Raw genomic sequence first — 23,319 nt, 5'->3', positions numbered from 1 at the left:
CGCTGAACTACTTTTTGGTAAATTAACCATCTGAACCATTTCAAATTAACTATTTAAGCCCTCGCCATCAGATTCGATGAAATCTCATCCACTTTGTCGTTAAATACTGGCACATGATTCAATCTTAAGGATAAATTTGTGCTAGTATTTGACGGTAAATTGAATGAAATTCATCGAATCTAATAGTAAGGTGTTTAATTGCCTAAGTTCAAATAGTTCAAAGAATTAATTTAACAAAAAAACTAGCCGATGAGCACACTCTGTGTGTGTAAACAATTTCATTTTGTTTTTTGTTTTTTTTATTAAGGAGTGTGATTAGTTTTTAAAATTTTAAAAAGAGTATGAAAAAATGGTGGTGGGACAATTTCTCTTAATAAGTGCATATGTTATCTTAATATTACATAATTATTGTTTATGTAAATATTGTGTATCAAAAGTGAAGGTAAAATAGGAAAAATAGGGATATGATTGTCATTTTGTCAAAATGTACAAAATTACTATTTTACCTTCCTCATGTCAATATTATGTATTGAAAAGTAAGGGTAAAATTGAAAAAAAAAAAAGTTGACAGGATTCTTCTCTTAATAGAATAGAAGGAATAGATAATTCATACAGTTTATTTCATCTAGAATAGTTCAAGACGTCGAATGACAATTTAACTTCAGTATTACATCATTATCGGTATATACACAGAATTTGGGTCCTCTATATATACCATTCAGTATTTGGTTGTTTTTTATTTAGAAAATGACAAAATAATAAAGAAAAGAAGTAGGGAAAGCTCAATCTCACTGCATAAAGCATTAGCATCGGCCATCGGGGAGACAAAACTATTAGTAATCTGAGCATATAGAATCTTCAGTTCTTCAAAAACTACAGAAAAACAAACCCTAAAAATCCAAGCCTATCTTTCGATCTTTGCTCTTGCATGCTCGAACAGTTCTAATCAGATCCTTTCCATGTCGTTACAGAGGAAATAAAAATATATACGATCGCGACAATAGAATGCAACGCAGGCTCTGCTAGGTTTCAGCAAGAACCCTAGCTAGCTAATTACCCTCCAACAAGTGAATGGGTAAATCGATCCGCACACATGCCAAGTTGCAGAAATATAATATTAGCTTAGTGCAATGCGTTATCAACATATCGGATTTGCTAGCCTTGGGAGGATCGTGCAATGATTTCACACTAAACAAAAGGCATGGGTGCACAAAATTATTAGAGGTAAATTATTGTATGATTAACCCAGTAGTGGCAATTTAACTAATATTACATTTCCTACACCATCTAATATGATATGGTGTTATTATTTAAACGCTTCTTTTTACCTTCCACGTATTCTTTTTAATTTTCAGTTATCGGATCGAATGAATTAAAGAATATCAAATGACAGAAATTAACAAATGACACATCAAAACTAAAAATGAGAGTTTAGATAGCATCACCCATATAATATTTCTTTTTTCAACGTTATAAGTGATCCAAAGGTCAGTTTTCTCTTTCCCTCATCCCATTAGTAAGAAATATCAATTTTATAATGTGTGTTGATGAACAAAATTAGTGAGACTTTAAAACAATGTAAAGTGTCAAATTTGTGACATTCGCAAGATTGCTCCGATCACCTAGTGAGGATAATATGTAAAGAGATAGAGATAAGGAAGCAAACACAATATGTACGTGGTTCGCCCTAAGTCAGGCTCTGTCCACAAGGAAAGAAGAGTTCTCATTAATAATGTAGTGTGTACATGATACAAAAGTTCAAGCATAATTACCATTAATGAGTTTTAATAACGAGTTTAAGTACAATAATGGCATTGGGGATTATCTTCTTTTATAGTTGAGTAGAGTTTTCGGCTTTCGTCCGTAGTTGATGTGGGACTCTAGAAGCTTTATTCTGATGTTGACACGTATTTGTGCTGTGATTGGTCTCCCAGTTGGAGTGAAACTCTTATGCTTGGACAGAGTGCCTCAACATGAATCCTTCAGTGGATCCCTGAAGGTATGAAGTTAATTAGTGCTCGATAGTTTTAGGATTGGTGAAGTATGATACAAACAATGTTTCCATTTATTTTTGCATGTGATTATGTGTTTTCTAAGTATATATGCTACATTGTGGACATACGTGTACATTGAGGAGGGTGGACATAGGTGTACATTGAGGAGGACAACCAAATTAAGAAATAGTACATTCAAAGTACTCCAAAGAAATAATGCAAGCAACAATATATACATGCAAATATATACACGAGAAAATTTTCAATGTGTCGAAAATATGGTCTGGTACACCAAGTGTCATATTACGCTTAATGTATTGATCCGTATTCCCAACGCATTGAAAAATCTCTCGCAACATAAACATGACAATGATTGATTTTGAGAAAGACAAGCTTATATTGCCAAAGTATTGTTATATATTTTGTGGGGACTATATTTGTGGACTGTCACACAAATATACACACATCCATTCAAAGAAAATGATATGCCGATTGAAAACAATGACCATATCCCACATATGTTTGCTTAGTGGAAAGAAATTTGGAATTGACCAATATAAAAACCAGATTGTACCTAGGTTGTGGGGCCCACTGCATGCATACCCACGTTAGGGTTGGAGAATTTTTGTCTCCAAATTAAAGAGTAATGTCATACAGACTAAAATTTTAGACCAAATTTATAAATTATATAACATATTACTAATAATAAATAATCATGTTAATCAATATTTAAGTAATAATTCAATTATCAACAATTATGCCATATGATTTATGAAGTATAGTTTAAATAATTGGCCACTTTAGCATTACCCGAATTAAAATCTTGGTTTTTTTTTTTTTTTTTTTTTTTGGAGAATAAAATCTTTGTTTTTGTTCTATGTTTCTCCCCACTAAGTAGCTAGGCTATTGCATAAAACATGAAAAATATTGATATCCACTTTGAATATGGAGAATTATGTACCTATCTGAGATCTGCCAATAATATTTATCCAACCAAACAAACAAAACTCTAGAAAGACAAACCCTATGTGAGAGAGGGAGAGAGAGAGAGAGAGAGAAACCCATGAACCCATTTGAGCCACATATTTCTTTTTGTTATATAGTTTTTCCATAACATTTATATATAAGCTACTTTATTAGAAAAGGAAAAGATACAGGTGGAGAAGACATGCCAACACTTTACGCCACATTCCATGCACAAAAAATAACGCTCACACACTATAAATTATACATTTTGCTTTGCTTAAATCTCCAGGAGTTAACGGTTTATTAAAATTTCTTTTTACTTTTAAGTAAGAAGTTTTAAATTTGAATTTTAAGAATGACGAGTTTCATGCTAATTTATTTATCATTTTTTTAGTGTAAATATATCGTTGTATTAAAAAAATCTCTAATAATTTTCCTAATGTACAGATAAAATTGTCACGTGGTAGCGAAACTCTAATCATGGTGTAACATACTGATATGTATACAGTAATACTACCTTTTATAAACATGCCATATCAATAATCGGGAATATTTGGTGCGGTTGTCGCACTACGACTACAAACATAAAGTGAGGGTTACGAGTCAATTGGATGGGACATAATGAAGAAGTGAATGAGCTGTTGTATTTGTGGGGGAAGCGAGACAAATGGTTCATACACTGGTACGTAAGTTTTTTTACTAAAATTCATCGATAACAATATCATAACACGTGTATTATTAATACCACGTGACAACGACAGTCACGGCAAATACATTTCTCATAAATTCCCACCCCACCACTATGTGTCACCAACCCGTAAGGGCCACCACACCACAAAATTTCTCACTCTCTTTCCCTTTCTCTATCTCAAACATACTTGCTCCTTGGTTGCATTCATAGCGCATGTGAAGCGAGTAAGGTTGTGTTATTAATGGGACCGCTTGATGTGCAACCGATTGAGAGGTAGGTCTGCTGGCTAGATACGATGGTCTCTATTGATTTTCAGCCCGCGGGTTATCTCGTGACTCAGCGGTGCTCGTAACTTGTGGGCTATCAACTCTCAATCATATACCTCGAAGAGTAATAAATTCAGATTATATTTACGAGATAAATGCATTGGTGGACTGTGAATTCAAACTATATATTAAAATTTATATTCTTCATTGATTATATTTTTTTTAAAGATATTTTACGAGAATGTTACCTAATCAAAACCCTACGTTGAAAGTAATTTTCCATTATCAAATTATGTTGTTTTGTTAAACTAAAAAACTAAACCGCACATTAAAACAAGAATCAACGTAAATAATAAGTCAAATATATTAACAGTACGACAAACATACGATGCTTATGTTCGATTCACGGAGTTTCAAAATTAAATTTGAATATTAAAATCTTGTATACCCCATATATACCGGTGTAAATCATTCACTTTTTTTTGTTCTTTTTTCACAAGCAAAACATGTACAACCATTTATCGCATCAATCAGAAAATCAAACCTTCATTTCGGGGTCGATTCTTTTTTCCTTTCCCAATATTCCCCACCATACACCAGCACAGTATATTAGTCGGTACTCAATAGAACATGCACGGTCGTGCAGTACTGCATGTTACAAAAGCACCTAATGTGACCTTTTGACGGAAACCAAGTAAAATTTGAGTTTTCATAACAAATTTTATAAATATTTTCTTTGATCTTTAGTCCAAAATCATATTATATTAGCACAAAGTATTGTTAGTATATGTAATTAATCTAATCCGTTTCTAATCTTCACATTAGTGGACCTGAACACAGCAGAATTGGTTAAAATAGTGTGTCAATTTGAGTCTGAGCACCTCTATATTCACGTTTAAATTCAATTTTTCGTAGTTTAGGATCTATTAGAATATTGTTCGAGTACAAAATAATAACTTTCACGTTAAGAGTAACTTTTTCTTGTCGCAGTACAAAACAAAATAGGTGACCGAAGTGTTCGTGCATGTGCCCAAAAGAATGAATATATAAAAGAGATTTTGGAGGTTATGAGATCTGGTTTGAATCACTAGTAAATAATTGGAAAAGCAGATTGTCCTTTTGGAGAAAATGTATAGGGAACCGAAGGCTTTCACCATCCTCTCGAGTGAGTCCGTTTTTGTGTTAGATGAGAGTCCGAGAGAGAGACCCTCTGAGAATCTATGTGTGCAGCAGCGGCGTGCAGGCAGCAGGCAGCAGGCAGAGGCAGGCAAACATTAGGGCACGAATACATGCAAACTCTTTTGCCAAACATATAAAGGCAGGCCAATAGCTTAAGTCCCCATTTCTTTACACAAATACAGAAAGATTTGTAGGACTTCATATTCTGAATATAAGATGCATGCATGCTCTCATCAATTAATTGAATGTGGCCAAAGTTTGTTTAATTTAGAGGACATAATTAACACCAAAGTAACTTTGTTCTGAACCTATCGCGTCGTCACAGGTTTTAAATTTTTTTAATAATATTGCAGGACTGGTTTGAGATATCATCACCTTGGCATTGTTTACCCGGCTGGTTAACATTTGGGTTGAGATATTTGTTTTGTCTCTCTTTGTATGTAAATACAAACGCCAAAACAATGGTGTCCAAAATTTTATCATGTGTAGCCACATGCTTTAACCTTCTCGCTGAAAAAAGGTTGAGGTTTTACTATGACCTTTTGGTGATGTGGGGATTAGCCATCTTCATAAGTAGGAACAACATTCCTTAATTTCTCAACATAAGATTTACGTACTGTCAACACATCCTCTTGCATGTGAGGTCATTTAAACCTTACACATGGATAAATTGAGTGACGTAGAGCACTCGTGACGTTAGGCTTCATACCTAAACCAACTTGTTTTGATATCAACAAAAAAGTTGAAGTTTTACTCATTGCATTATTTAATTTGAGACACTATCATCTTGACGTCCCCGTTTCCCTGCTTGACATTTGCTTAGGTGTGATTCTGTCTCCGTTTGTAACTTTGTATGTTAGTGTGAGTATGACAGGTGATGAATGTGCAACATGACAAGGGCTGAATCTGCAAGAGGGGCTTTGAGCTGTACTGTTTGAAGAGTGCAACCCATCATTTTGTTTGCTTTTGTTTTGGTTTTTGTTTGGTTGGTGAGAAAAATGAATCCAAGTGGGAAGGGAAAGCGAATGCCAGAGTGCCAAACAGGGAATACGATCGATGGGAAGGTATTTTGGGAGGGAAAAAAAAAAGAGAAAAGCCGAAAAACAAAAAGAACCCGAAACAGGAAAAAGAAAAAGGAGGAAAAGAAAGAAAGAAAGAGAGAAAGAAAGAAGGAAAGAAAGCGAAATGTGAGAAAGAGAGCAACAGCAGGGCAGCAGCGCTCTATCTCTCTCGTTTTGGGCTGGCGTGGGTTTGCTTTTGCTTTTCTCAATCGACAGGAATCTTTGAAAATCCAAAGCGTTCTTACGAATTTTTAATATAAAAATATATTAAGAAAAGAAAAACAGAGATTATTAGCAAGAGAAAGGGAAAAAGCCAACCAATTTGGGGCACCTCAATCCTCTTATTTTGCTAATAACTTAATTAGGAATTTGATTAATGCTAACTGAGTGTTTAAGAAGTTTAGGGTCAGTCGGGTGACATTTGACAAAACATTTTTCGAATAATTGACCAATTTAACTTTTACTTTTCACATTCTTGCATTGCAGATTTAACTATGCAATGTTTTGAAGAATACGAAAATGCTACGTCGAGAAATTTTGAAAGTAACTTGCATTATATATTTTCAACTTCTAATTACACTTTCAACGGGATGCACTTTGGATTGCAAGGAGCAAAGGATTTAAGAAAATTTGTGCGAAGGGTGATTCGAAGCTAGTGATTGATGCTGTTGTGGGATCGTGCATTAGTTCTTGGCGCCTTAGGATGTCATTGATGATATCAAGGATGTTGCAAACTTCTTTGATTTTATTTCATGGTCACATGTGTTTAGAGAAGGTAATTTTCTAGCGGATGATGTTACAAGTACTGGCCTTCACCATAATAATCTTCATATTTGGGGCGAATCAGAATCTCTTTGGAATGTGGCTCATCGAGCCTTCTTGTTTAATTGTATGAAAACTCGTTGTAATTGTGATGACTCTATTTAATTTAAATGTTTTTTTGAATCAAAAAAAAAAAAAAAAAAGTCTTATGCGAAAAACTATTGTAATTAATTTGTTGTAAAAGTATAAGATGTAAGTTGACAACAAGTAATAGATTGCTGACCCGTATCTCTAAATATTGACATAATACCGGGGAGAGTGGTTGGCCGTATTAAAATTTTACAATCTGCGCTATGTTATAGATTAGAGTGGTTTTAAAATATCGTATTCTTAACGAGAAGTTAAAATCAACAGAAATGATTTTGCAATAATACATTGTGAATAGAGGTATATAGTAGTATATGGTAGAGAGTGGACAAGTAAACATGTAAATCTGAAGCCTTCCGAAACAAGTTAAAAAACCCACTTGCCAAACACACCCCTATATCCCCTTTTACTGACCTCGATTAAGGATTCAGTAGGCCCGTAATTGTCCTTTCACCAGCGAGTGCCCCCAGAGAAAGTTAATTAAAAACCCCCACAAAAAATGAAAAATGAAAAATAAATACATTCATTTCATTTATTTCCCCTTTTGTGCTTCTCACTCCCCAGTCTCTCACTCTCTCTCACTCTTTCTCTCTCTCTCTCTCTCTCTCTCTCCCGTTGAAGCCAAAAAGAAAGAGCCACTCTTCTCCTTCTTCTCTGCTTCACTCTCATAACATGAGCAGCAGCAGCAAAGTGGGCAACAACGCAGAGCACCGCCACCGGTTATGAATCCCAGCGGAGAAGCAGCAGCACCGCCGCCTCCAACGCTACAACCGCCGCAGCCGCCTCAGGCCCAACGACCCTCTACATCCTGCGCCCGACACCCGGAAGAGCATTTCACGGGCTTCTGCCCCTCATGCCTCTGCGAACGCCTTGCCGAGTTGGAACCTTCAACAACCTCTTCTTCCTCTTCAATTTCTCGAAAGCCCCCTACTTCCTCCACCGCCGCAGCCGCGCTTAAGGCCATTTTCAAGCCCCCCATTGGCGGTGGTGGGGCCTCCTCTTCCAATAAAAATCGACCCACCTCATTTTTCCCGGAGCTCCGACGAACCAAGTCTTTCTCTGCCTCTAAAAACGAGGGCTTCTCTGGCGTGTTTGAGCCGCAGAGGAAGTCCTGCGACGTTCGGAACACTCTGTGGACACTCTTTCACCAAGACGACGGCCGCAATCCCAACAAGAAGGAAGCACCGCCCACTGACGTTGAGGTCGAGACCCGGAATTTGGGTGGGTCTTCTTCCAGCTTCCGGGGTCCGGTCATCGAGGCCAAGGAGGAAGAGGAGGACAAAGCCGAAGAGGACGAGAACCAGTTTAGTGGCGGCGAGGACTTCGGAATTGAAATTTGTGACGATGCAATTGTCCCAAATGTAACAGAAGACAGAGTTCCTGAAATCGTAGAGGAGGAGGAGGAAGACTTTCAACCACCGCAGCCAGTGCCGGAGCAATTCGAAGAAGAGGAGTTGAAACCAATGAAAGATCACATAGATCTTGATTCTCAGACGAAGAAGCGAGACCTTAAGGAGATTGCGGGAAGCTTCTGGTCAGCAGCTTCGGTTTTCAGCAAGAAATTACAGAAATGGAGGCAGAAACAGAAGCTGAAGAAGCGGCGGAACGGCGGCGGATCGGCCACATTGCCGGTGGAGAAGCCAATCGGGAGACAGTTCAGAGAAACTCAGTCGGAGATTGCCGATTACGGCTTCGGCCGGCGCTCCTGCGACACGGATCCGAGGTTTTCGCTAGACGTGGGTCGGATGTCGCTGGACGCGGGTCGGATGTCATTGGACGCGGGTCGGATATCGTTCGACGACCCGAGATACTCCTTTGACGAGCCTCGGGCCTCGTGGGACGGGTACCTCATTGGAAGAACGTTTCCGAGGATGCCAACGATGCTCTCGGTGGTGGAGGACGCTCCAGTGGTCCACGTGGCGAGATGCGACGCTGAGATTCCGGTGGAGGAGCCGCCTAAGAATTCGATTGAAGAGGAAACGGTTCCGGGCGGGTCGGCCCAGACCCGGGACTACTATTCAGACTCCTCTTCTCGGCGGAGGAAGAGCCTCGACCGGTCCAACTCCATTAGGAAGACTGCGGCGGCGGTGGTGGCGGAGATTGATGAAATGAAGTCGGTTTCGAATGCCAATGCCAACGCCAAGGTGTCGCCCACGACTGTTCCTGATAACAGAGATCTGAGGGAATTTTACAACTCGAATTCTCTGAGGGATGACTGCTCTGAGAGCTTTGATATGGCGTCGTTTCGGGGCGGCGGAGATACGGGTTCGGTGGTGGGAAATGGGGAGAGGAATAAAGGGTGTAAAAAGTCTAGGAGGTGGGGCAAGGCGTGGAATATATGGAGTTTTATACACAGGAGGGGTGGGAACAAAGATGAGGACGATGATAGGTATAGTAGTGTTAGATCAAACGGCGTGGAGCGGTCTTATTCGGAGTCGTGGCCGGAGCTCAGAGGCGGCAGCGGTGGTGGTGAGAGGAATGGGGAAGCCAAGGGCTTTAACCCCAAGATTATGAGGAGTAATAGTAGTGCTAGTTGGAGGAATGGTTCTCATGGGTATGGCGGTTTCGGTGGCGGTGCATTTGGGAGCATGAGGAAGATCAATGGCGGGGTTCCTGTCGTGGAGGCAAACGGGTTTGGAAATGGGACTGCCGGGAGGAAGAAAAAAGAGGATCAGGTTGTGCTGGAACGGAACCGGAGCGCGAGGTATTCTCCGAACCATATTGAAAACGGAATGCTGAGGTTTTATTTGACTCCGATGAGAAGCAGCTGGAGGAGCGGTGGAGTCGGGAAAAGCAGGTCCAGCCATGCTCATTCGATTGCCAGAAGCGTACTGAAATTGTATTGAACGATGAGTGAATGGATGAGGTGTTGTTTCTTTTGGCTTTAAAGTTCATGTTGTTCATTTGCTGCATTTCTTGTGTAAAACCACACATTGCCTAATGCATTCTTGTTGGTTGGTGGGATAAAAAATTTGAAGTGTTCCTTCTTTTTTTTTCTTCATGTGATTAGCGATTTACTTGCTTCAATTACTCAAATAACAACAGTTCGGTGTTTTTCGTTCGCCTTTAATCATAGTTAATTAGTGTCTTAATTAATGTGTGCAACTTGTAAATTTCGGATATTTAATCCAATCGGAGATATATCACGTGACGTGAGAGATGGAAGAGGCGGGATATATCTTCGGAGATAGGCGGTGAGAATCTCCAAAAGAGAAGGGATGTGCCGGGCCTGTTAGGAGTTAGCAAGGACCAGTATTTGTTCGTTTGCTGATTGTCTTGAGCATTATTGGCTGATTGGGGAAGATTTTAAGCCTTTGAGGGCTGAGGAGTTTGCAGAATGTGTTTTCCTGTGTTCTTTGGCATCTTGTGCATTGTAGGGAAAACAGTAACAATGTATGCCGACGGCTTCAGTCTCCTGGTTTTGCTATTTGTCCCAAGGGTTTCTGCTGTGGCCCATACAGTAGTAGCCTCCGTCCCCATTGAGCGGAAACGACTATACACAATAGGCGAATAGCGAGAGCGTTCCAAAATAATAACACAATGTCATTGTCATACGTATTGACTTTCACACATAACGTTGTATTCCGGTGGTGCATATAAGTCTCCTCGACTTTCCCATTGAACATAGCTTACTACTAGCATATATGTCATGACAGTTACTGTTGAATGGAATGTAGAAAACCATCGTTGTGAAACGGAGGACAAACTTATACTCGAGTACCACTACATCTGTATCTCAAACCAAACGCTGCCACGTGAGAAAAGTTTAGAATAAATTGCAGCGTATCATTGATTTAGAATACTGACACAATAGCATACGTGGTTAGGTAGAGTCTCATTCAAATGCAGAAAGAGCCTCATTTTGACCCCACTCTCAGAGGGAGAGAGAGAGAGAGCGCGCCCTCAATGTTGCTCTTTTGTGTTGGCTCTGGACCCCCTTCACTGCTGAAATGTTTGCTTCTCTCTTCAAACGTCTCGTTATCTGCGTTGGCAGAGCATTTGCCTTCCACATGCATTTTTTCTCACACCAGAATCCTTGCTTCCGCTAATCTTTCTTTAATCTTGCACTAATCTCACTCTACGCGTTAATTCAAATTTGGTGCCATTTGGATTATGAGATTTAGGATGATTTAATTACACAAAAATTGCCTAAAAAGGAAAGAAGACTGTAAATGCAGATGCAGAAAAACTTCCAAAACCAGGCTTCACACATAAAAATTGCCAGAAAAAGTAAGAAATATGTTTACGGAATTTACATATTTTAATGGAATATGAAATGATTGGTCGGTTGCTGCCACATATTGACTTGGTGTGTTTCAACAGAGTTTATTTTATGATTAGTTCGGTGGCAGTGGCAGTGGCACATGTTGCTCTTTCATTCCAAAAATGTAAGAACAATAACACATGGCTAAATTGCAGAAATTATACATGTGGTGTGATTTATGTATTTAATCTTTACTCTTGTAGTTAGGAAACTCTTAATAATATACATATAATTAACCTCGTTACCAATTTCAGTCCTTTTCTGATGTAGAACAAATGGCTGAGTGGATTGAAGAGAAAATGAACCGTCGAAAAACAAAAAGATGCAATGAGAATTTGTAGATTTGGTGTTCAAGATTCGATTTGGACCTATGATATATTTTTGGAAGGGGAACGACGTCGTGTTCAGAATCATCACTTTGTTGTGGCATAAGATGAATTTAGCCATCCGATGCCATTTTAATCTCCAAAATTGTGTTCTGTAATAAAAATCGGTTCTTTCGATTTTTGTCTAATTAATGTCATTTACTTTTGGATTTCTATCGAACTAGTGGATTCCGGTAATTTTGGTTCATGCAATGATTTACGTTTGTAATTCTTTTGCTTCGTACTACGTCATTTTCACATTTGCATGTGACTCACAAATAGGCAAATTTGACAAAACTCCGAAAGAAAAAAAAATTGGATCGAAATGAGACTAGTAACGAACTTAAGACACAAACGTATTACCAAATATCAAGAGTTTTCTCACTGCAACTAATAGTAACGTATAACTTGCACCGCATCGATGATTCGTGCCATACTGCAGATAACCAAAACAATTTAGATCAAGAACACGCCATTTCCCCAAACCCAGAACCTCCAAATCAAGCTCATCTTCTGCTGCCTCTTGGGTAGGGTCAGTAGCAACCCCATCTTCTCCTTCCTTTTTCCCCTTCTCCTTCTTCCCTAAACCCCATCTTTTTCCTTTTCTTTTTCTCTGATTGTTTTGCTTTGAGCTTGTCTCATTTTTCTTGAGTTTTGTCTCAATTTCTTTGAGCTTTATCTCAATGTTCAGCAATCTTGTTGCAGATCATAGTTCCATGCTTTTTCCTTCTCAAATTGTTGTTCCCAGTCACGAGCTCCTACCCACTTGGTTCGGCTATTCGGCTCCTCGTGCTTTTCCTTCATGAGCTTCGGTTGGAGGAGTGCCTTGGAGTTCGATGGCTGCTAAAGTGCATTTTGCATTATTTGATAGGATTATGGGAGCGTTTTTTGCATGGGTGGCTTGTCCACCCCTATTTTCCACTCATCCTTTCAATTTGATGGTTCTTCTTACCAATGGCGGCGGCTTGGCGATGGTGGTGCGACTGTTTTTGTGGAAGCGGTCGATTCTCGTTTTCACATTTAGGGTTTTCAGTTTAGGCTTTATCTTGGACTCACTTTTGGGGCTTGTTTCTTTACTTTTGTAATGGGTTGCACTTTTACTGTGTTGTGGACTGTTTTCGAACTAGCCTTGCTTTGTATTAGTGTGTTTTATCTTTAATAAATTAGTTGTTTGACCAAAAAAAAATAAAGACCAAGATTAATTTAAAATCAACAAGAATTAAAGTGACCTTCTCTATAGTGTTCATCTTGCGGATATATGAACAAAGTAGGATATTTCATGCAATATTGACCGGATTATAAAGTGAAAAGTGAGCTTGTGAAGATACCAAGCAAAAGTGCGAAGTCGAGAAAAAACAAAAGCCTATAAATTCGTTGTCCATTATAACACTGTGAGTAAAAGGCAAAGGAAATGAAACTTTGACCGCAAAACTCACAATAATGTAAAGACATTTTGGATCATTTGATCGACCCAAATCCCCATTGTCAAACACATGAACCAATCCTAGCAATTATTGTCCCTCAAAATTTGAGATTCTTACTCATTTCTTTCTCCCCAATGGGGTCACCCCACCATGTTTGAAGGAATCAAACCAATCAACATTTTTCGATTTCAGCCACTCATGCATTCTCAAGTTAGCTAGATCAGTCTGCTCCTTTAACACTCAAGTTCGAATCTATCTTCTCGTAGTGTAGGTTAAATTTCAACATCGCTCGAACTAATGTGCTTCCTTTTGTAGCCAAAGGTCGAATCCTCATATCCGTAGTTTAGATTAAATTAAAATATTGCTCAAACTAACGTGCTCCATTTGCATCCTAGTTCAAATCTCAATCGTTTTTATCTAATTTAAATTAGAATATCACTTGAACTAAGTCGTCGTGACTATTCTTTCTCCTTTTTTTGGGTATGTAACAGCTTCCATGATCCACAATTTGCCTCAAGAGTCAAAAGGTTGCCATGAAAACATCCCGACATGCTTCTTCATGGAGGAGATAAAAGGAGGGAAGGAAAGAAAAAAGAGGGGAGGAGGCTCATAATCCAATGGCCTCAATAGGGAAATGAGGCGGATAGTGATTTGTTTAAGGTCATGGTTGGACTTGTTTGTCAACTGTTGTAGGCTACTATTGTCTGTCTGCAACTCAGCCTCGGGGCCGTGTTTGCCTCTGAATTACTTGCCTTTATGATCTTACTGACATTTTGTTCAACAATATTTGTCTTAAATATGAGAAGTTTTAGGTTCAATTCTCGTCAAATACGAATTTAAACTATATTATTGCTAGTTTATTGTAAGACTTAGCGCACTCCCTCATCCTTTAGTGTAGATAATATTGTTTGTTCAAAAATATTTGTCTTAAACCTCAACCTTGGGGTTCATGTAATCTTCCTTTGCTAATGACTAATTCTTGTTTCTTCTATGGAAAATATGCTAAAGAGACTCTCACGAAAGTGAGTGAGATTTTTCATGAATTTTCTGCCACCTCATATTTTTAGCACAACGTTTTATAATATTCACAAGAAAATTAACATTACACTGTAAAGTGGAACAAAGTACATAAAGAGCCTTACTTTGAAAAAGTCTACTTGCATATACACATAGCATCTAGTTTTTCCACATAATTGATCATAACAAATACTCTTATTTTACATAAGCGATAATTACACTAAATTCATCAAAATTAAAGAGAAAGTGTTTGAACTTGTGTGCATTCGAAGGAGCACACTACTTCAGCCAATTTTACTAAGCCCAAATATTCAATATACTTTCAAATCTTATTCCGACCAACTCCCAATAGAAAAGTTCTAAAATATATTATATGATTCAAAACTGAAACCAAAATTATGAAATCCATAAAAATCCAACAAGAATCGGATGGGAATTAGAATGTATTTGAATATTCCGACTTTAATCCAAAACTTGCCTAACTCTATTACGTACACTTATAATATAAGGAGTGCAATTGGAAGACAGGACACGATTCAAATACACCCCTGTTAAGGACTTGCAAAACAATATGAATATATGATAGTTTTTGTACAAAAGGTGAACACTTTTTTTCTAGGAATCCAAATACACCTCCAAGGAGTCCAATTCCTGAAATTTCAGGAGTGTAATTCCCTATCCGCCTAGTTGTCATCACTATTTTGACCTAATTTTTGAATTCCGAAAGCTCAATTGGCAACATCTGGATCATGCATCTTCCGTTTTTCTTTGCTTCCTTTTTGCTTATCACGTCCCGGAGACCCTTGCAATAACGTTGAGGTCATATCTTCTTCAAAATAATCGCCAAGATTAACAGTTAGAACACTATCCGTTTGCGATCTTACCACTTGAACGACCAGAGATTTATGTCACTTTAGACAATCTTGAAGATGTTTCGAGCATGAAACAATGCAAAAGTTTATTTTAGGCTTATCAATGACCGTAAATATAACAACGCTTTTTCGACATAGGCATGGATTAAATAAAGATCGATTAGTTGACGTATATAATTATGCACATGAAGAAAAAAAATTATGAAGGGACACATTCACCACTTCACACTGCCACTCCTTTCACTTTCACTTGATTCACTTACTGCTACTTTGTTCAATCATCCCTTCCAAAACCGGATTCACCAAACCATGAATCCGTGCAAAGAAAGAGGCTCGGGAAGAGGAATTCCCATAGAAGGGACTCGACTGCAAGGACGAGGGGAATCGGCAGAAGGGAGAGGAATCGTACCTATTGTACTCTAATAGTCCCTTTCTGCGGATGAGTTGATATCAAGTGCGGGAAGAAAAAGATTACAAAATAATAAGAATATTATTAAACAAAAGGGTGTGCTATTCACACATCTCATTTTACTTCTCACACACCCCTTGATAATTTCTGCCTGTTGATCTTCTTCAATTCATCCGATCCGACGGCCGAAAATTCAAAAGGTGTGTGAGAAGTAAAATGAGATCTGTGGATATCACACCCCTAAACAAATAAGAATGTCAAAATGGCTTCAAAACCTCAAGAGGTTACATCGTGACTAACATGTCATTCATATTAAACTATAAGCTATATTTATAGAGAGCAAAACCTAGAAACCCTAATTCGGATTACACTCATATACCTAAACTAACAAACAAACCCAAATAATGATAAAATACTAAAATTTTCCAACAAGACGATCATATAGAAAGAAAGGTATAAGCCCGCTTCTCAAAGAAATCCATAACTAAATAAATTGGTAGTCGTTTGGTGGGTTGAATGAGATTGGGCCTTAGGAATGAGATTTGATTGGCAAGGCCTTATGCGACAAAACTTGTAACCCATGTGTAAGGATATATTAAATAATACATCTATTGTGGATTCATAACTCATCATGTCCAATCCTATCCATATCACATTTTGGCACAACAAATAACAAACTGAACTCAAGTCCATTTTAATTGGGTTACAACCTATCTCATCCAGCCCACCAAACTGGCTGGTTCATGGTCTTGGTATAAATGGCGTTGACGGTTCGTGGCTTTTCGTCCACCAATGGGGTGTTGATGCTTTAAACAATTCAGGACACGATTCCAAAACTCGTTGTGTCTTGATAATTGCCAGTAGCACCATCTTCCTTAACGGATACTCATGCCAAGCACAAAGGTTCATCTTCATCTCTAACCCAATTCGGCCTTCTTACAAAAGCTTTTGCCATCTTGAAAAAACTTGGAAGTGGGTAGAAAAAGATCGGCATTCTTGTAAGAGGAAGGGTATTTCTAGAGGAATAACACTTGGCTACTCAAAGATGAGTAAGAGTTCCTACTCCAAATTTTTTGTAGTTGACCCACAGATTCACAAAACTTCGTGATTATGATCATATGACCGTTCATATTATAAAGTACTACGTAATTAATTAAAACCTAGGTCGTTTAGTCAACTGTAACAAATAGACAAACGAATCGTAAAATTGCAATTAATTGCCTAAAAGAATCAATTTGCAACAATTGATTGAGTAAACGATTTTGATTTTAATTGATTTTATTTTATAGATTGTCCTTACGGAGATTTATAATGACAATGTTTGGCACCTCGAGATTGAGGAGGAATTCTTCCTCAATTTACTTAGTGGCTGATTCACAGAAGTCGTATTTATAATTGAAAACTATAAAACTCTATGAAGATAATCTCTACAAAAAATCAATTAAAATTAAAGTTGTTTGGTCGATCAATTGTAGCACTTAATGCTTTTATCGAATCTATCTATATGTTTTTGTACAAGTTAATGACAGTGGTGCTTATAGAACAAGAGGGCTTTCCTTTATTGGTTTTCCGCAAGCGACTAATAAACTAGTTAGCGTACAATAAAACCATCCAATACGATGAATTAACGGTCTTTTTGATAACCATTTCGTGTTTACATTTTAATTTTCAATTGTGCTACAGATACATGGAAAGCATATGAAAAAGATTAAGGTATGGAGAATGATGAAATGAACTTGCGAGGAAGGAGTGAAACAACTTAAAATTATTTTCAGTTTCGCTTTCAGTTTTCATTGTGTGTTCCATTCTCTACACATTCCTTTCGCATTTCTTCCGCCATATTTTCTCCACCCTTCTTCATTCATCCTTTCTCCCACATATTTTCCTCTATCTATCATACGAAAAATGAAAACTAAAAACTAAACACAAGGTTACCAAACGAGCCCTAAGCAGGTCAAAATTAGAGCATGACTTGGTATCAGAAAACTTGACTGCTACCCCATACGTTCCATGGGAAACAATACTGAGAAGATATGAGACAACTAAATACAGAAAGATTACAGGAAACAAGTTCATAAGAAAGCAAAACAGATGTAGCTGAGTGTCAAAATTGCTTTGCATTTTGGCGTAAGGTTCTATGAACCCAAAATAGCTCTGATCAGTCTTCAAAATTGCCCTGGAGCTAAACCTGAAGGGACAAGTATATACAGAGCCAACATCAAGCTACCCCTATAGATTTACATCTTTACAGCTACCTCTGTTACTCTTCCGCCTCATCATCGTCGCTGTCAATTTCATCACTGGAGGACCTAGTCTGGAGGCTCATACGCCTAGGGATGTACACGTTATAGTAGTAATTCAAAATGTTCTTCCGAGACTTGGAAGGGAAACGCTTATAGGCGATCTTCCAAAAACTTGCTTCATTTGATAGTGGATTCACTTTCACAAGAGATTCAAAGTTCTGCTGTTCAGTTGATGTCCATGACTTTGAGACAAATTCTCCCATTTCGTCAAACTTCCAACTCCGGAAGGCAGGACCAAGTTCGAATTGCAAGAGGAGTCTTTGTTCATGAATGTGGAGTTTAACACAACCAACAGATCCTGGAGATATGCAAGAACAAGAGTTGGATCTCCCTTTCCCAAGTGCTTTCACTGTGGTTCCTGCACTTTTTCCTTTAATGGGCCACGTTCGCGTGCCCAACCACTTTAACGCTGCTGAATCACCACCACCATAAAGAGTTTTCCTATTTACTGCACCTGTCCATTCTGGGATGTCCGCCTGAAAACAAGGACCAGTCGGAACAACAGATATTGGAAGACTACCATCTGTAAATAGTAATCTCACCGCTTCTCGAAGTTTCAGATTTTGCTCCATTGACCTGGATGAATCTGAATGGTGAACTGAACCATCAAAATCTCTCACAGGAATACATCTTGGAAGATAATCATCACTAAAAATCATACACCTCAACGCACGTTCAAGTTCTGTACTATTCTCTTCTAAACTTGGAGAGTCTGAGCTATTGGCTGTATCATTGACATTCGCAAAAGTTGCATCAGAGAATTTCAAGTTTTTGGGATTCAATGTGTTCAGACCATTGTTCGATTCATCTGTATCAAATAAAGGAGAGGCAGAATTATCCTTGCAAGATGCACCATAGTTTTCCATATCCATAGAGGTCAAATATGTTGAACCTGGCTTCCCTTGATATTCATCTTCAGATGTTAACAAACTTCCGGAACCGTGAGAGCTAGAGAGAAGCTGTGGTTTGGAAATTCCATTGTTGGCAGTTGCATGGGTTAAGCATGAGACGGAATGCCCTGTACTCAATCTTTTGACACTATGGACATCAGATTTCTCAGGATGCAATCGAGAAACTTCTGCTAACTTACTAACTTTTAGGAACTGATCAAGTGTTCGCTTTCTCTGTATAAAAAAAGGGAGGAAAGGTCGTTTTCATAAGATTGGGGCTGAAGAACGAAGTTCATGGTAAGAGATAACTTCTGAACTGGCAAATGCCTTAAAATACAAAGAAAACAACTCAAAATTAGATAAATTATCACCAATTGTAAGCAAGGGTGAAATGTTTTGAAATTTGGATACCAAAACGTTTCACTTGAGTAGTGTTATGTCATTAAGTAGAAGAAACAAATTTATGTCCAGCAATAAGCTAGCTCAATAGCCCTCTCCTTCCAGTAATGATTGTGGAAGAGCTTATCAAGAATATGACGTTATTTGAGATAACTTTTAAGACAACGAAACACGATGATGAGTCGACTATGAGTTAGATGATGGGTCAAGTCAAAGTTAGATATTTGAAGAAATGCTCCTAAGGTATGCTTGACATCCAGGATAAGTTGCTTTTCAGATCGAGCGAAAAGATATGATATGTTAGCATAAAACTGGTAGATCACAGGTATGTAACAGGATAACCAGTCTTATCACTAGTGCAATACAGTATACAACTTGATTGGGCTTCTCACCATCAGTAGAGAACCCAGCATGTAGAATCAAATTTACATTTATTAGGATGTAACCCAACTATTGTTCATTATCCCAGCATACTAATATGGTAAATGGTTCAGTCAAATTAACAAATACACATTTATCACTAAGACAACAATGCAATGAGATTAAGAAAAAAAATACCAATGTTGTATTGAACGTACCCGAGGAGATTCGGCATTACCAAGAAGCAAGAATTTCCGCACTTTAAGACTCTGATTCCATAGTTGTCGAGCTGAATCAGGAGATGCTTTCTGGTCACAAGGGTCCAGAGCAAGTCCTTTCAACCACACCAACATGTCAGAATCAGCATAGAGGCCAAAAGGTGATTTCCATTTTTGCAGCTGGTCCCCCATTGGAAAAGAAGCTTTCTTAGCACTCTCTTGATTGTCATGACCACGACTTCTTGAAGGAGCCATTTTAGCAATGTAATGATGTTATCCTTCAAATCCTAATCAAGCCCTGTACAAAATTTTCTCACCATTATCAGGTGCCGCTTTCTAGCTTATACTCAATGTAGCAGTAGATGGTAAACAAATAACAAAATTTCAAACCTAGAGTCCAGTACTCTATTTTGTTTAAGGAATGTAAAAACGTCAAATTTAGCACTAAACATTGGCTCTCTACTATCATGGGACCTCTACACATTGAAAACCATGACTAGATCGAGAACTCAGAAAGAAGGTAAAGAAAACTTGAAAACTCAAGTGCTCTACCCTGATCTGACTTCCTCAACCCTCCTTAAACCTAGGTTGAAGACCATTCATCCAGGAGGGAAGACTTCCATCCAGAAGAACAAGAGACAACTTCTTCAGAAACAAAAGAGACAACAACGCTCGGAGTTCCCCTAGTCCAAAGTCATCAACATTGATTCACACTGTTAAACTACCACTGGACATCAAAAGCTTAAGCTAACCTTAAGTTGTTAGAGGATGAACCAACAATGCATATCAAGCTAATGAGCACAAGTGCTCGCTCTGGCATCGTACCTAGTTCTAATCAACCTAATCCTATAATAGTGAGCAAAAATATGCGTAACAAGAAATTCGACAAAGTCAGCTCCGAACTCATGGGATCTCATCCAATTAGGAAACTATAGCCGTAAAAAGCCCCCATCAGTTACACTACTCAGCATTCATGTTCTTACTGTTTGAGACCCTTTGTCCGAGCACAATGCTCGTGTCCAACGGGTTTTATTTTGCCAAACCGAACCCAAGAATTCTAAACCCATCCTCTTCAATATGGTTTTTAGAAACTAATGGCATCCAACATTCTCATGCTAGTGTTTGGAATGCTGAGAACAGAAATGTCATTATCACTGACACCAACAAAAAACTTCTACACGAAACATGAATTTAATGGCATTTTCGCCACCTGACTTACTATAAAAGTTAAAACAACATAATAAATTCCTGAATTTTGACACAAAAACCAAACACATTTTAATTTTCTGCCCCCAAAAAAGCAAAGAATTTGAACTTGCCAGACATGCATAAAAAAAGTTAACACTACAATTGCAAACAGAAAATACGTCAGCACAAAAATGGAATTTCGATCGAGATTCAAGATCTTTCAATTTGCCAGGAAACTTCAAAAATGAACATTTCCGGGGAAAATATTCCGACCCATTTTCCGTCGAACCAAACAGAACCTCCAGCAGCCATTTGCTGACAAGAGCAACACCCAAAACCCTAAAGTGGGTAACTTTAGCAATGGAATTTGCATCTTCGTCAAGTTCTAATTAATCAAACTTACAGCATTACACTAATTAATGGTTGGGTTTTTCTACTAAAGTGTTTAGTAGCTTTGGGTTCAGATGGAAAAAAGGTTTATGCATAGAAGGAGGGAGGAGGACTGACCTCGGTCGCTTCAGGTGGCGACCGCCATTAATGGGCTTTGGAGAAACTCTCTAGAAAAAAGGAAGAGTGAGTGTAGGGGTAAAAATGTACCTTTAGGAGAGCCGGGTACACAGGACGGGTCCGGACTCCGGAAACTTGTGGATTCTGGTTTGCTCCTGTGGTCCCTGGAGAAAAAACTAAAAAGAGAAAATCACATTGAGGAAAGCAAGCGATGTTGATGGCTAATTTTGCATTTAATATATCATATCTATTTGGATGAAAAAATAAAAAAAAATTGTTGTAGGTCTATTTTACTGACAGTAAAAAGAGGGAAAGGTGCCTGCGGTAAAGACAAAGATAAGAGAGGATTTGATGATTCTATGGTGATGATTTCTCATCCCGTATTTTTATTTATAACAGTAAGGAAGGAAAAATTCGTGTCTTTCAAGTAATGCATTACAACTAGGAAACTATTTAACAAATGTTACAAAATCCTAAAAGATTTACATAATCACATAGCAACTAATTTAGAATTGCAACAAAAGTGAAATAATAATATAATAAAATCATAAAAAGGATCGAGAGGAGAGAACTAAAGAACGAGAAACTTTTATATGTAGTTGAAACATAATTTGTTATTGTTATAATATAGGTGGACGATATAGTTGATATGTTTCACTTTTAGGGTATATTTCCCAATATTCTTCCACTTATATTATAGGAGTAATTAGAATCCCTTACAAATTTTTTTTTCCAACTTGTATAGACTAAGAAGGGTGTATTCAATTAGGATTCTGTAGAGATTCTATGTAAATTTTTTATTCAATTCTCTCGAAATCTCAAGATGAGAGGTGAGATTTGTGAATGCTTAAAATACACTATGAAATCTCTCAATTCCCCTCAAATTCCTCAGTTTTTTAATAATCTTTAAACAAATTCCTAATTGAATACATCTAAAATGTTATAAATTCCTTTAAAATACACCCCTATTTCTAAAGATTTTAATAAACTATCTTAAAATCTTGATTTGAATACACATTGAATTTCAGAGAATGAGTTCGTTTGGATGTGCTTTTAAAATGACTGAAAGTGCTTTTATAAAAAATATTTTTGCGTTCCAAAAGCACTTGAAGTACTTTTTGCAAGAAGTAACAGTTATGTGTTTCTTCCATAACACACTTTAAGTGCTTTTTCAAGATTCACTTGTATCTGTACTAAATATTGGTTCTAAAAATATTTTCATCAAAAGTGCTTTGATCATTTTAAAAGCACATCCAAACGAGCTTACTTAAAATCATGATTGAAGAATTACTTAAAATCATGATTGAATAATTACTTAAAATCATAATTGAGTACCCTTAGATTTTTTAAAAGAATAAAATCCTTCAAAATCCTAATTCAATACACCCTCTTAAACATCTGTTACTTTATAAAATTTGATTAAAATGCTTTGACCATATATAGATATATATATATCTACTAAAGTTAGATAAACAACTAATTTCCTACCATCTAGAAATTTTAAATTCGTGGTTTTTTCTATTAAAAATATTAATTTAACTAATTTCTCATTATCACTAAAAAAAAGAAATAACTTTTTATTTCAGTTATATTAGTTATATAAAAATTTATTTAAAATTTATGATATATTTAAAAATAAACATACAGACTTTTAGTACGTTTAGATTCTAAATGTATCAATAACAAAATGTACTAGAAATTCAAATGTATCGTAGAACAAAATCTACCGATATCATAGATAATCAAACAAATTCATACAATCATACGTACCTTTACTGTGACATCCCACATCGTCCAGAGGAGTGATCCTTAAATGTATATTCTCATCCCTACCTAGCACGAGGCCTTTTGGGAGCTCACCGGCTTTGGGTTCCGTAGGAACTCTGAAGTTAAGTGAGAAGGGGGTTAGAACAATCCCATGATGGGTGACCCACTGGGAAGTTGCTCGTGAGTTCCCAAAAACAAAACCGTGAGGGAATGGTAAGCCCAAAGCGAAAAATATCGTGTGGTAAAAGGGGCCCGAGAAGTGGTCCCGCC

General features: G+C 37.6%; 2 protein-coding genes across 5 annotated transcripts; one reads left to right on the top strand and one right to left on the bottom strand.

Moving 5' to 3' along the window:
- Positions 1-7,609: 7,609 nt before the first annotated feature.
- On the top strand, positions 7,610-10,067 carry LOC103959584 (protein OCTOPUS). Its single transcript, XM_009371932.3, has one exon. It carries the CDS (start codon positions 7,789-7,791, stop codon positions 9,910-9,912), a length of 2,124 nt encoding a protein of 707 aa, XP_009370207.2. The 5' UTR covers positions 7,610-7,788; the 3' UTR covers positions 9,913-10,067.
- A 7,302-nt stretch (positions 10,068-17,369) lies between these two features.
- On the bottom strand, positions 17,370-21,520 carry LOC103959585. Of its 4 annotated transcripts, none has more exons than XM_048574454.1 (3): positions 21,373-21,520; positions 19,588-19,885; positions 17,370-18,844 (listed from the first exon to the last, which is right to left on the bottom strand). In XM_048574454.1, exons 2-3 carry the CDS (start codon positions 19,840-19,842, stop codon positions 17,678-17,680), a joined length of 1,422 nt encoding a protein of 473 aa, XP_048430411.1. In that variant the 5' UTR covers positions 19,843-19,885; positions 21,373-21,520; the 3' UTR covers positions 17,370-17,677. The 4 variants fall into 4 exon arrangements, with proteins under 4 accessions (XP_048430411.1, XP_048430416.1, XP_048430413.1 ...); XM_048574459.1 differs by having other exon boundaries at positions 21,283-21,484; XM_048574456.1 differs by lacking the exon at positions 21,373-21,520 and adding an exon at positions 21,049-21,352.
- Between the last annotated feature and the right edge of the window lie 1,799 nt (positions 21,521-23,319).

This window comes from the organism of the source record quoted next, unplaced genomic scaffold (genome assembly GCF_019419815.1).
Source record: "Pyrus x bretschneideri cultivar Hongxiangsu unplaced genomic scaffold, Pyrus_bretschneideri_v1 Contig11, whole genome shotgun sequence".
Taxonomy (NCBI): domain Eukaryota; kingdom Viridiplantae; phylum Streptophyta; class Magnoliopsida; order Rosales; family Rosaceae; genus Pyrus; species Pyrus x bretschneideri.
Note: the sequence above shows the minus strand (reverse complement) of the source record. Positions and strands in the feature narration are given on the sequence as shown.